The sequence below is a fragment of the Numida meleagris genome, chromosome 4 (assembly GCF_002078875.1).
Source record: "Numida meleagris isolate 19003 breed g44 Domestic line chromosome 4, NumMel1.0, whole genome shotgun sequence".
NCBI lineage: Eukaryota > Metazoa > Chordata > Aves > Galliformes > Numididae > Numida > Numida meleagris.
Genome location: NC_034412.1, coordinates 26,666,164 through 26,681,022, shown reverse-complemented (window position 1 = coordinate 26,681,022; position 14,859 = coordinate 26,666,164). Strand labels below are relative to the sequence as shown.

Here is a 14,859-nt window from a genome sequence, read left to right as displayed (position 1 = left end):
ATTAGTTTGTTTCTCCTCAGATTGTTGCCGCTGTTCTTTGCTCTCAGGGCCATCTCCCTACCCTTTTCCCCTTTCCCCTTTTCCCAGGACATGGGCCCTTGGGTCCCCCGTCCCCTTTGTCACAGAAATCGGGCCTAACGCCCGTAAACCGTTGACACAAGTTAAACCATCTTCAGGATAGATGCATGCAAAAGACAATTTATGTTTAAAGTTAAAATACAATTTCTATTACTAAGTCATGAGGCATTAATCCAGTTCAAGACAGTTTCAGACACTACAAGAAGCAAAAATTATTTTCTACCAAAAAAATCTGTACAAGGTTTCCAAAAAACAAGTAAAAATAGCTCAGCCTCACCTTTTCAGAACAAATTCATTTTACTGAACTAGAACTTGTGGAGAAAAGGAGGCCTTTTTTTTTTTTAACCCTAGAAACCACATCCCAAAATTAACCTACCTTCAACATTAGATATTATTTCAAATGGTCCTTGAAGAATTAGCCTAAGTTATCAAAACATCATGAAGTATTCAAAATTCATATAATTTAAGGACCAAATAACCACTATTAGTCATAATATTTTGTTACTATAAGTTATCCAGGATTCACAAACCTGCTAAAAAAAATTGGTGAGCGTTGTTCTCAAGATAAAGAACTAGCTTCCTGGAAAGAAAGGTATCGTACTTACTGAAGAAAGAATTTCAGCACACAAGTCAATTGCCTCTGACAATGGAACTGTATTGAAATTTGAACCCTTTGAAGTTGTTTAAACCAATTCATTGAGCAATGTGGTACAGACAAAAGTTTTGAAATAAATACCTTTCCTGATAAAATATCAGAAGAATTGATCAAAGCAATAATTGAAGGAAGAGAAGAATTCTGAAGATAAAGAAAATAGTTTTGTTTTCAGCTCTATCATAAGGGATTTCTCACACATAACAGTGGAGAGAGACACTGAACAGTTTGACAAGGCGCATTCTTATCAAATGCTGGATTTGGTGGATGCTTACTATTTGCTTATTTTGACACTGGCAAATGAACCTCAGCTGCCAAAGGCAGCACTCAGATCTTCAAATTACTTTGTCTGCATTTGAGATCTTATGTCAGCCCAAACTTCTTTATTTTTGGTGTCATTCCATGATACTTGACTCACTTGGGCAAACCTTCCTCCCTAACCTAGCAAGCCTGTGTCCAATCCTTCAGCCTTTCACACAGCAGCCATGCACACATACCTCACTAGAGGCCTACAAAATCCAACTGCTTTTTACAAGATTGGCGCAAATCACGAGGAGAGAAGATGTGCAAAAGGCACTCTTGCAAGTGCTTATCTTTGCTACACATCTTGTCATACTCCATCTCCCCATTCTAGTGACCAAGGTAGAAAACAAGTACAAGTCCTTATTTTTGGAATCAAGAATCAAAGATTCAGTCCCCTATGTCACGGAAAAGATACGAGTACAATCTTTGCCAATAACTCAATATTTGTTTCCCCTTTGATTTACCAATCTGTTTTCTCTAAATCACAGGACAAGAAAGCAATGAAGAAAAGTCTATCAGGCTGGGCAAGAGTCAAACTCTAAATTCACATTAGTATTTTGAATGTTATAGCAAGACTGTTCCAGTGTCAGAGCAAAGGCTAGGAGGCACTCTCAGTTGGAACACTGCATCAGCATTATCACATCACACTGCAAACCCACAAGTACATTGTTAGTGGACCATACACAGTAAGTTACAATACCTGAGGTTTAGTGCATTCCTGTGAGCCAAAATGAAATGAATGCCATATAGGAGGAAAGGAAAAGATGAACATTATCAGACATGCCATAATACATTCCACAACTGCGAAGATAATGTTAAAATTGTGTTAATGAGGGCCCACTCTCATGCCACAACTAAGAGCACTGCATTTAAGTTCTTGAAAAGCACAGCCATGCAGTTAAGATAGCTTCACATTTGCCCTCTACATTTTCTTAAAACTTTCCTCAGAAAGTACAGTTTGAACTTTCTGAAGAAAAGTACTGGAAATACAGTATTAGTGATTTATCAACTGAAATTCATACTACGTGACAAGTAAGAATTTGGATTAAGACAAAAAATAAGCAAATGACACATTTAGTAATGATTTTGAGGATGCTATCAAAGCAGCTCTATTATTTTAAATCTAACACATCTAACACCTGAACAAGAATCTATCCACAATGAAGAGCAAATTTCAAAACAAATCCATTGTATTCGTTCATTTTCAATGGCTTTAACATTATTTACTGCAGTATCTGTACAGGTACTTCTATTTATTTTAAATGCTGCTCGTAAGCGGAGCCAAAGATGAGACCCTGACAAATGCTGACCAATACGCCTTTAAGGTCTGTGCTACAATACGCTTTGAATTCCTGTGTAGTTGTTGTTGGTTTTTAATCCGCATTTTCTTTAGTTGATTTTTCAAGAAATTAAGACTAAAAAGTATGAGGTCAGGGGATAGAAAATAGGATGGGAGAAGAGACAATGCTCCCTTTAAGACACATGGTTGAAGAAATAGAAAAGGTATTGGCAAGAGAAGTGAATGGGAGAGCACATATACAAGATCACCAAATACTGTAAAAATTGGAAGGAGTTAGTCAACATGGAGAGAGAGCCTTTACTATACTGTAAAACTCATTTGAGTTTTGTTTGACTCAGTATTGGCTTTGACAAAAAAAGTCAGTCATACACATCACATTACATTTTAAAGCAACATTTGACCGCAATAATTGCAGATTTTACAGTTTATTTGGCAATCTCTTCCAACTCACTGTGAAATCCCTCTTGCAATGAATTTACCAACACATACACAAAATAATTACGAACACAACAAAATGGTACACAATGGGCTTTTGCTCTCACTACCAAAGTTAAATTTAGGAAAAACTCATCGTGTATACCTAAAGTAAAATGTATAAAACAGGAATAGACCCATGAATGCATTGTGTATTATCTAAATATTATCCTTCGTATTAGATAAAAATCACCAGAATGGTTTGCTAAGCTCAATGTAAACATCAGTATCAACAGAAAAAATTCTTCCTCTGCTTGTAACTCCAATGAAGTACAATTCTGCATTTTTATTTTTCAAAAATAAAATCAATAAATTGTTTCATCTTCAAGCCAAGTGAAACGGTTCAATTCACATTAAATTTAGAGGTAATTAAAGCTGCACTGAAAATTAAACCACTAAAAGCTGTTGTATAAACTAAAAACAAATAGTTGGCATAAAAAGTAGTTATTCAACTCATGAGGAAAGGCCTTTATAATTAACAGGAGATGTAATCAAACATCTACACATTTATAGACACACACTGAATATACAGGGAACTGCCAAAGAAATCAAAGAATAAGGAAAATGGAAAAAAATGGAAGAAGCCTACAACTCTGCACTGGACCAAAGATGGTATTTTAGAAGCTAAAGCTCTAATCCCGCACATTTATATGCATATGGCTTACACTGTGCAAAACTCAGCCAAAATGAACTCACCGATACTGAATATGCACAAAGTTATTTGTGTCCATGCCTTTATGGTTTCTGCAGATTTGGGGACTTAAGTGATCAAGTGCAAGCCAAAGACAAATGGCTTTTCCAGTATTTTGTTTACAGTTGAAATCAGTACAAACATTAATCTCAGGGAGCTTTCCCCAGTTTACAAAACCTTTTATAGAATACGATTTAATTAATATTTTGATCCCAGGAGAACGTCTGTAAGCTTTCAACATATAAGATTACCCATTAAAAAGAAATCAAGTAAAATGACCAAATGATCTCCCTAATGAAGGGCAGAATACATAGCCCACTGAAACCCATGTATATGAAGGGCTCTTTAGGCAGATATCAATAAAGGTTAACTGGACATCTGAACTCTGGATTCCAACAAGAAACAACAGAATTAAGCCAAGAATCTGGCCTACTGCAATGCACTACAGTCTTTTTTTTGCAACAGCAGTTATCATATATTTGAATGAGTGCTTCACCAAGTTACCAATACCATTGTACACTAAACCCCTTGTACTGTAATCTAATATCAAATGGAATTCAGAACAGGTTTTTTCCACAACTTCAAGTAGTAATGACTCAAACATTAAGAAATAATAGGTAACATTCACAGTCAAAAACCATGCTTTCAATTATGAACTAAAAGGCAAGTTGCACACACACACACACCTACTGATGCAAGCAAATTCATAGTGTTTTAAGGGGAAACTCCTCCCTTGCAGAAACACGTTTTTTAAAGATACCAGCACATAGAAACATTTTGATTTTTATATTCAGTAGTTTTCCTGTTTATGGTGTTGGGAAACAAATACAGATAGCTTACCGTATGGTAGCCTCTAGGTAGAGGTGGCTTCCCCACAGGATAAGGATCAACAGTATCAATAATTGTTTGTCGCTCCCCTTTTTGGTTGATTTTCCTAAACCTCCTTCGAGATTGCCTGTGAGAAGCTTGACGCTGAAAATATTCTTCATTTTCATCCATATAATCAACCTATAATAGATTCAAGGAAGCATCATTTCCCATAAGAAATAAAAATGTTTTTGCATGTTAGAAATACAGCAAATTCTATTTCAAAAACAGCAGTTAGCTGTGAATTTCCTGCATTTTCAGCACTACAAAGAGTGAAGTCATTACAGAACAAAAATCAAATGCCCAGAGAGATAATAAAAAAGCAAATATAGCTATGAACAGAAGGACCAAGTATCAATACTTCTTTCAAAAATGCTGTCTCCATCCCCTCAGAATTCTTTTTCTTGCACAACAACAAATTCTTCACTGCTAAATACATTACAAAAAAAACTTGTATAGGAGAGTGCTTGTAGTTTTCCTACTGACTTCTCTTTGTCACTGCAGATCTTTCCTAACCAACCTATGGCAAAAAACTTTGCTTTTCAATAAGCAGTACTGTTTGTTATTATTTACTTCTATATACATAAAACACATTTTCTAACAGATTGGATTAATATAAAAACAAATTCAAACTAATAGCAGGGAGAATAAAGACACCTATTAGGTATACCCTCACACAAAGCTAAAGTAAGGCTTCTTGGTTTCAGATCCTTCAAAGTCATAGTCCCAAATTACCAAAAAACAGCCCACTGCAGAGAAAAATATTTGAACTAAGAATTCTGGCTTTCCTGAAAAGAACATTCTTTTTATAGTAATTTCGCTAAGAGTCAATGTCCTTTCTGTGCTCATCCTACCAACAGAAACATTACTCCGCACTAACAGGGCAACAAGAGAAAGCTTTTCATTACTGGCCACACATGGAGATTCAGTTAATCCATTCTTCAATTGAGTTCCACCTGCCAGGGATAAAGGTAGAGGTGCAGAGGAGGGATTACCAGGCACCTAGCAAGGGTCCTCTGTATTTTTCAATAAGAAAAAGTGTCAGAAGTGTCACGTACTAACCAGCTCATGTCACTAAATGTAACTTCCAGTGTACCAATACAAGGGAGTGAGCACAGTTTACTTGGATTACCAGCTGGTAACCCTGTCTGTCCAGAAGCTTACTTCTATCGTGTTTCTCAGCTTATTTCCCTATGCCTATATATGTGTCACTTCCCAAAAACTTATCATGATTGAAATGGACAAGACGGGCAGACACTCACATAACTAACTGAACTATATCCCTGCAGAGAACAAACTTGGGACCACCCATCCTTTCCTGAACTTGTGGTCAGACATCAGTGACACATACTGGCAATTTAAATCATGGGGCCAGCACAGGGTATTAGCAGTGGGCTGCTGCTGAAGAGAGGTTTCTAAATAAGGGTGTATTACAGAGAGCTTTACGGCTAAGGAAAAAGCATTTGGCATTTCTCACACACGCCTTTCGTGTTCTCTTACTGCACCGAATTAAATTCATAAGACAGGTTTCTGAAGTAGAAATGGAAGAAAACAGGTGACATTTGTTCAGACAATGCACCCTCATGTGATGACTAAGAACTTGTGGGTCTATGAGCCCTAAGAAGTGATGCTGTTCTGCCTCTGAACTACAGCAGACACCACTGACAAAACAACTTGCTCGTAGAAAAGCTAGTAGAACTTCAACATTTTCAAACTGATTCTTGGACTTGATAGCTGAAAATGCATTTCATTTAATCAAACAATTACTTAAACAAGCCTGAGATTAACATTTTAATGCAAAGCAGCTTTTAAATACATGTGTATTCTACTATTCTGCTAACACAAGCAAAATTCGTAGGGTTACAAGGAAACTGCAACTGTATAAAAAGACGCCTCTCTCACTTAAGTGTGGTATGCAAGAAAAGACAAGAAAGTTATGCATGACATCTTGGATTTATAAAAGCTCATGTGCAAACAGATCTCAACATGTTTTATTGAAAACTGAAGTGTTATCAAGGCTGGTCTGTAAAATAAAGTTCTATTCTGAAAAAAAAATTAAAGAAATTGAATGAAAATATTCTTACCACAATCATTTCAGATGGCTCTAAAACAATGCATTCACAGCCACGCCTGAAGCTTCCTGCGGAACGCTTGCCAAAACTGAAGAACAAAAATACTTCCATCAGAACAAAAGTCAGATCCATAACAAAATCCATAAGCATACTTACAATCTATCCAGATATTATAAAGTACAGAAAAATATATACATACCTCTTCACAACATAACAGTTTCATGCACACGGCCTCCTACACATAGCTGCTACCCAGGGACACCAGGAGCAGTGTATTTTTGATTTACATAGTTTACTGAGAGTAACTGCTAAATAATTCCATTAGCACTAAAACAAACGTCAATCATGCACAGGGTACTTAAGATGCATGGCTGATTCTGAACTACATTGGAGTTTGATCTAGTATCTTCTGGCATTACAGTATTAAGTTACTTAACCATCTGCATTTCCATAAAGAAAGCTAACTAGCATGTAAATGAAAGAATAAAAAGACTGATCAACTTCAATTAGCATTTTTGTTTGGGTTTGGTTTTTAACTCAAAATAAATTAACGAAGTAAGTAGTCTGAATGCAAGAGTATTCCCAAACCGAATAGATAAGGGTAAATGCTTGTTCTGCCTTCCATTACATATTCCCATACTAGCACAACAATTAAGCAGGATAATATTTTTGCTTCCTATAGGATAAAATAGCAATTTTTGTTTTTATTTCTGAAATACTTGCCTGTATTAAATAAGCGTGTTTCTGCAGGCTCAAGCGCAAAGAATCCGGGAAATGCAGCAGCAGAGGTGCAGCATAGAGACCCAGTACATAATTCAGTGAAATACAATACAAGCCCCCCTATGGTTAAATATGCAGTCAGGGAGGAAGAAAATAACCAGCTGAAGATTGTTACTGAGGTGTGTGCTACCCTCTACCCCTCCCCATCTGGTTAGCTCCTATTTAGGCTTGCCAGGTCAATGCCAGACCTTTCCTGCCACAGACAGGACAACGGGAGACATGGTAATTCTGGACTCACCATGCAGCTTGTTCTAACAAGCCTGCCCTAAAATCTCCCATGAGCCAATGTAATCATTTGGCTTTTCTGTTTCTTGAGCCTGATGCTGCAGTAAGAACGGGAAGCCTTCCCTTGACCTTATCCCTATGCACCCAAGCTATTTGCAAGGCACCGAGCTTGCAAATGTTTCTCAGGCTTTTCAAAAGACTTTGTTTCCTCATATTCTCTCACATCCAACATGGAAAAGAATATGGATAGGTGTGTGTATACACTCATCATTTCATACAAAAATGAGTACACAAAAATAAAAGACACGGGAAAAGGGGTTGAAGAACTTCAGAAGGCTGCTATTGAGGAAGCTTCAGAAAAACAAGCCAGACTAAAAAAAAATTGTAAAATCTGAATTTTAAGCAATTCTGTAATATGTAGGCACAATGACACACACACACAGAGTTGGTGAAAAGTAACTTTTTAAAAAGCATTTCGTAATAAGCAAACTTCAGAAGCTCATGTACCATTGAACAGCATGTCTAGCCAGTTTGTATCTGCTCTCCTGTCCTGTCTGGCGATTAGTGGAAATGAACAATTTAACTTGCTACCCCAAAGGCTAATCTCTTAACAACAGCACATTTATAGCTCCAAAAGAAGGCAGTCACGTATTGAAAAGAAATGCCAGCTGTGCTTATTCATCAAAAAAAATAATCGTGTTTAATGGTAGATGGAACTTCTACAATAGAAAAAATTTTCCAGAATACTAAGCCTCTTGAAAAGAAACATGCAATAAAGAAGTCTCTCAACAAAATGCATATTTTCCTAGAGGCAAACACATGCTTCCTTCTAAAGCCCAGCAATAAACCACAGGGTGCTTTACTCTGCAGTGCCCTCCTGAATTTTATAGAATTTCAACTCTTTAAGGTACAAGAAAATGAAGCCATATCTTGATTCATTAGACCACTGAAGAAGCGACAAACTTATTTTCTTAGCCATTAACCTGATGTGAGGCGCAGTTCTTCCTTAAAATCTCACTGGAGAGGAAGGGAAGAGCAAAGAGAAAGGGGATGGTAAATCAGCTCGTTGACTGAAAAACACAACAGTGCAAAAATGGAACTTAGGCAGTCATTTATTTTATTTTTAATATTCCAACTAAAGCAACAAAAATATTCCTTTTTTTTTTTTTCCCCAGCAGATTCTCATCCCCTCTTTGCTCGCAACCATTGGTTTCAGTCCGGAACACATTTTCTAGCTTTACAGAAAACACACATACACTTTCCACCTGACAGTTTCCTCTTCCTGTTGCTGCCTGTAAGCATCAACCTCCAACTTCTTTACTTTGTTACTCACTGCCACCATCTAAAAGTCCTGAGCTTTAGCAAGCATAGCAAAAAGAAAAAAGCAGGGTTTTGGGACACACTGTTGCACTCCTCCGAATAATTTGCTTGGATTTTAACCTTCAGCACAATGGCTATCAGGTAGCCAACAAATTAATACAAAAACCATACACTGAATAACTGCAAATAAAATTCTGGGTTTCTGTTTTCAGGAACACACCAAGTCTTGCGTCAAATAACTGTATCGTGGTTGTTTTGTTCCTACGACAGCACAACATTTATCAGAGCTCCTTCAACAAGGACCACAAGTCACCTCTGCTTGTAAACAAACTGTAATCTTTATAAAATATTGCACGTATGACAGCAAGTAAATCAAGGCCAAAAAATCCAATGACATTTCAAGTGTTGCAGTTCTCTCTTCAAACGTGCCATTTCAGCTGAACCTCCTGACTTCCAGTCTGCCACTGAATGCACATTATCAGTGAGGAGCACAGGTAACAAGTGAGAAGGAGGAGCCCACTGCTTCTACACATGCTCAGCCATGACCAGTTCTGATGGTGGTGCAACATTCAGGGCAGTGTTTGCATGCTACCTGTTGCAGAACCACACTTGATTAACGACACACAGTCATACAAATGTATGTTGGCATGCGACTGAGAAACAACTGGAATCTTAGCGCACTGCCAATCCCACTGTTTCCATTCAGAAGACATGCATCAAAATCAGCAAGGTGATTTTTTTTTCTTTAAATCAAAATTAATTTAGCAGAGCTTGACACAAGAACAAAAAGTAAAGACTGAAGAAGGACACTCTTCTCTGCTCCAAATCCTCTGCTAAAGTAACTAGCCATCAGGTAGAGGAAAACACCAAACACACTTGATTTAATTGAACAAAAGTAAGTTATTTAAAATATTAGTAAGAGCCAGAAAGAACCAAATAACCAATACATAATACAGCCTGTTCACTGAGCTAATCAAAAAGCCCAAGTCATGCAGCCTTCTATAAAATACCAGCAGAGTAATATTATCATAGAATCATAGTTTAGGTTGGAAGGGACCTTTAAGATCACCCAGTTCCACCCCCCTGCTATAGGCAGGGACACCTCCCACTAGACCAGGTTGCTCACAGCCCCATGCAGCCTGGCCTTGAGTGCTTCCAGGGAGGGGGCATCCACACTCTCGCTGGGCAACCTGTTCCAGTGTCTCATCACCATCCCAGTAAAGAATATCTTCCTAATATCTAGTCTACATCTACCCTCTTCCAGTTTAAAGCCATTTCCTCTCGTCCTGTTACTACCTGCCCCTATAAAAAGTCCCTCCCCAGCTTTCCTGTAGGACCCCTTCAGGTACTGGAAGGCCACTGTAAAGTCTCCCCAGAGTCTTCTCCAGGAGACCCAGCTCTCCCAGACTGTCCTCGTAGGGGAGAGTGCCATCCTTAGGATCACACTCACGGTCTTTGGGTTTTTAAGTAACTCATGTTTTCCTGCTAGCACAGAACTCTGCCTGCAGAGTCAAATCCTGGGTCCATCAGGGGAAGGACTGACATTACCTTCACTAAAACAGCTGCTGTTCCAACTTTTGCTCAATACTGTTCTTCCAGATATTTGATGCTAGACCTTACTCAGATAAAATGAGTTTGACTATCCAGATTTATCACAAAATGTTCAGTCTACAGGAGTATTGGCTGGGTAATGTAAAATGTAGAAAGTCCTTACTAGCTGATTTCAAAGGAGTAGAGATTTGACAGATTTTTTCCTTTCCTTACTGTAATGTGAAGTAAGGTTATAGATATTTGATTTCACCAGCTATCTTAAGATTAAACCACATTTTTACGTTTAAAGTGCAGTAGAGAATTTTTCTTCATATACACTTTACATTTGGTTCTATCAGTCCTTAAGCATCTCATTCTAAAGTGCCTTACTGCATGAAGATAAAACCTTCTTTTCCTACCTAACCCTTATTAATTTCAGCTCCTAAAAATAACTCGTTTGCAGCTGAGTCCATGATGCACCTGAGAAAATCCCAGCTTTGCAGCTATTTTCCCTGTATCAGTGATGTGCATGAGAATTTCACCAAAGCTAAGGCAGTTTAAAGCTATCTTTGTGCCAGTGGCTGTCACTAGGGGATGCAGAGGTTAACAGTAATGTAGACAGCCATGAGGCTGTTGGGTTAGGATGTTGCTGCCCCACGTAAATTCCCCAAAGAACCTTGTTTTGCAGCAGTTCTTCCAACACTTCTTTCCTGCTACCTTGTAAGTTCTGACTTGAGGCCTCTTGAATTCTAAACCTCACAGATGCTCTCCTCAGTACCTGTCCTGGAGGCAATTTCACTTCTGAAGTCCTTTTATATCACAGTTCCTTTTATTTCCCATAAAGCTACTGGATGCATGATATGAATATAAATCTACATTTAAAAAAAAAAAAGAAGAGCCCTTAAAGATATACCAACTATTTTATTTGCAGGAATACACTTTATAGTAAGTCCCAGCATAGCAATTTTGAAATCAGATGATTACATATATTTTTTTTCCTAAGCAACACTCCCTAACTATAATATTTCTCAAAACAATTGGCAAAATATAAGTCTTATTTCCTGCTTGACTATACAAAAGCATCACCTCCATATAAATTCATTGTTAGAAACATTTTGCTCACTATGTATATTAAAAGCAGGTGTTCTAATCCACAGAAGACATTTACAACTTCATTTCCATTGTCATGAATTCTGAAATTGAGCTCACACTGACTATGGATGATAGTTCCCTTCTCCATAAGTATACTTTACTACATATATATCAACTGTTTATATTTAAAACATATACACCTATACTAGGGACTGATGTATTGCAGATAACAATGTTCTGGTTAAAAGAAGCAGCCTTTTAAGTGGAAGCTAAGCATTTCCACATTTCCGAAGTTTACATTTTCAATTTCCATTTTAAGAAAGTCTTTATGATTATGAAACTACAATTAATGCAAATATCTCAGTGACTAAAAGCAAAATGAGAATAACTTGAGGTTACCCTTCAAACCTGTTATATTCAGTAATTTAAAAAATTAAAAAGAAGTACCTTCATCAAGTGAAACATCCAGTGCTAAGTCTATCACTTTAATTTTTATAAGCACTTACATGTACAGAGAGCAAAAAATGCACAGGTGAGTATGGAAGGTGACTTTTTCTGCCTGTCCTTTGCACTGCTACCACGACAGAAGGGGATGAAGCAGCATTCTCCAGGCCTGACCACCCCGTTCCCCCATCTCCACAGACACCCCTGCACAATCTGAAGCATTTTGGAGATGGGGGCAGCAACTCCACAGGGCACATTGCCAAGCAGCTGGTCAGCACTGCCCCTTCACCCCAGGCCTTTAAGTTCCTGTTCTCACATCAGTCCAGCTCCCACACGTAAAGTTATTTCTTGTCACTGGCACGTAAACACATAAAGCAAAACCCAAGTCCACTGACTACGAATGCCAAGAGACAGACTCTAAGTTACAAGCCCTCTTTCCCTTCCTTTTGAACACCACAGCTTGCAAACAGAAAATCCAATTTCACTAGTGACAACTACTTTTGAAAAAGAACATAGGAAACAGTAGTTTTCCCCTTTTTATCGAAGCTTTATTTTTTGTTACATTTACCACCTTTACACACATTTACTACAAGTGGTAGCGAGATGACAATCAAGTCTCACAGAGAAACCTCCACAGAGCATGGGCACTTGGATGCATCTGTAAATGCTATATTCAGAGCCAAGCTGCTGCTGTAGAATAAACTAATTAATTGGCATTTCCTCTAATCCAGAAAGCATATTCCATTTCAACATGTTCCAACACAATGAAAAATACAAGCAGCACTTCCTTATTTCTAGAGTTCACCAAAATTTCTGTGGAAGGTTTATGCAAGCAATTATGTGCCATATAAGTTGTCTGGCTTTCTTTCTTTACCTAGATGTGTAAGATATTAGAACTAGAAGCGTAGTTGATAATTTCTGCCAAAACTTCAGCAATCAGATATTCAAACACTTCATTTCTTCTGAAGTTTTCAAATGCAACACACAGAAATGCCTATGGTGTCAGATCATTGCTTTGCAAAATTTACTAGCACAGGATATCTCAGTGTGGAGATTAAAATAAATGCCTCCCCTCCCCCACCCTCCCAGAAACTAATCCTTCTTTCTTCCAAACTGCACCTGAATAAATCTGTGCACATAAGGCAAAATGCGTAGTGCGGTTCAGTTTCCCAAGCTTTTAATGTCACCGTCATAAAAATGCATCTCCAGCTACATAAAGTCATTGCCTCCCAACAATTTTTGAGAAAATCACACTGCTCACTTGACATCTAGATTGAGAAGAATCACAGAAAATCACCCAAATTAAATACAAAAGGATCATGCTAAATATCTTTAGAATGTGAACTACTCAAAAAAAACAACAGGGACTTCATTTTCTATCTGTCACTTAGGGAGACAGCAAGGGATACAGTCCCACTTCTTCCTTTCCCCTCCCTTCCCCCCCAGACATCACTTCTAGTTTTGTTATGTCCAGATTAAAAAAGCAAAAAAGCCAGTCCTCTTTTAATGTCTTATTCTAATCTTGCTAGGTTTAGCTTTGTTTCACATCAACGTACTGGATGAGATGAAGCTCAGATCACTCCTCCACCCAAGTCTCCCTTGACAGGGATGAAGGGCAAAAAGAAGTTACTACTTGGAAAGGCACGTACACATGCCAGCCATCCCTAGGGAAACACTTAAGTGTTCTGAAGAAAACTAAATTTGGCGTGGCCAGCTTCTGACCCCTTCGATAAAAGGCAGAGCCCTTCATGCATGCAGACCGGCTCTAATGCAAGCAGCACTGCACTGAGGAGAATGCACGGGGGGAAGGTAGCAGCAGGCTCCCCGAGTTAAAGCTGCACACTGGAAACCACAAAAGTATGGATTTGTCCACTGAAAGCCAGAGGGTTGTTATCACAGAATTTGAACTGTACAATATTGGCTGACGTCTGATTCTCATTACAGCTAATGCCTGTCTTAGAAAAAGCAAACGTGCAAGTGAAGCCTCAAATTGCTCTGCCTCTTGTTAAATATTATTTTAAATTAGAATGCGATAGTCATCTGCATATCAAATTAATCAAGGTTTTTTTTTAACCTCCTAAATTCTCACATTATATTTATGACTTTTTTCAGCAAGAACAAACAGCTTCTTTAAAGAATCGCTTTCCAGGTGAAAGAAAAATGGAGATGTTGGCAACTGGAATGAGTTGAAAAGGCATTTGCATACCTGTCACTCCTTTGAAATTCTGGAGACATGAGCTCACCAAACACTGCGGATAAGGATGATTAGACTTACCCAGTGTCATTTGATAGCTTAGGTGTTTACACTCTCAGATACAACAGCTCCAGTATCAGCGAAAGAACTTGCTTGCAACACCACAGCCAACTGTGGAGGGGGGGAAGCTCAAAAGAAAAAAGCATGAAACCACATCACTGCAGCCCCCTGCTCAACTTGTAACCCTAATCACCATCTGTGGGCTAAAACCAATGATGGCATCCAGGTTAATAACCCTACTGCAGCAGGAGGAGGATGTCAAGCAGGGATGAATCCAGCAAGTCCTACAGAGAACACTCAAGAGCAGCCAGGTTGCATGAAGGACATTAATATCACAGGGCAGATGCTTAGGGCATATTAATTCTTTAACTAATTCCCACTGAAACTGCACTGAAATTGATCTAGACAAGTTGAAAGCTGTACTGGCTTCTTCAGTATTTTGAATGAGTTTAGTTAGCATCCTTAAAGACAACAGACTGTAGTAATTTACCCTCATAATAATAAGCACTTGCTTATTTCTTATGAACATACAACCCAAATCGAGGTAAGATTAGCCTAGTAACGTACAGCTAACTACCATATACACTTCAAAAGAAATTCCTGAAAACCCACGGAGAATAATTTGAAGTTAGCTAGATTCTGGAGGTTTCCTTCCAGAGACAGTCCTCTCAGCCAATCCCCAAAATATATGTGTCTTGGGTTAGTTTTCTTTTAGAACAGATTACTATTCTATTTTTAAAGTGTGCCTAATTTTTTAACTCCAACAAAATATATAAA

The 14,859-nt window shown here is 38.1% G+C and overlaps 1 protein-coding gene across 5 annotated transcripts in view; it reads right to left on the bottom strand.

Moving 5' to 3' along the window:
- Positions 1 to 14,859, bottom strand: part of RAPGEF2 (Rap guanine nucleotide exchange factor 2) — a 179,802-nt gene that overhangs the window by 82,878 nt on the left and 82,065 nt on the right. For all 5 annotated transcript variants that reach the window (XM_021396687.1, XM_021396683.1, XM_021396685.1 and 2 more), the window contains exons 5-6: positions 6,450 to 6,525; positions 4,339 to 4,506 (exon numbers count right to left, since the gene is read on the bottom strand). In XM_021396687.1, coding sequence (XP_021252362.1) covers positions 4,339 to 4,506; positions 6,450 to 6,525 — 244 coding nt within the window. The remainder of the gene's footprint in view (positions 1 to 4,338; positions 4,507 to 6,449; positions 6,526 to 14,859) is intronic.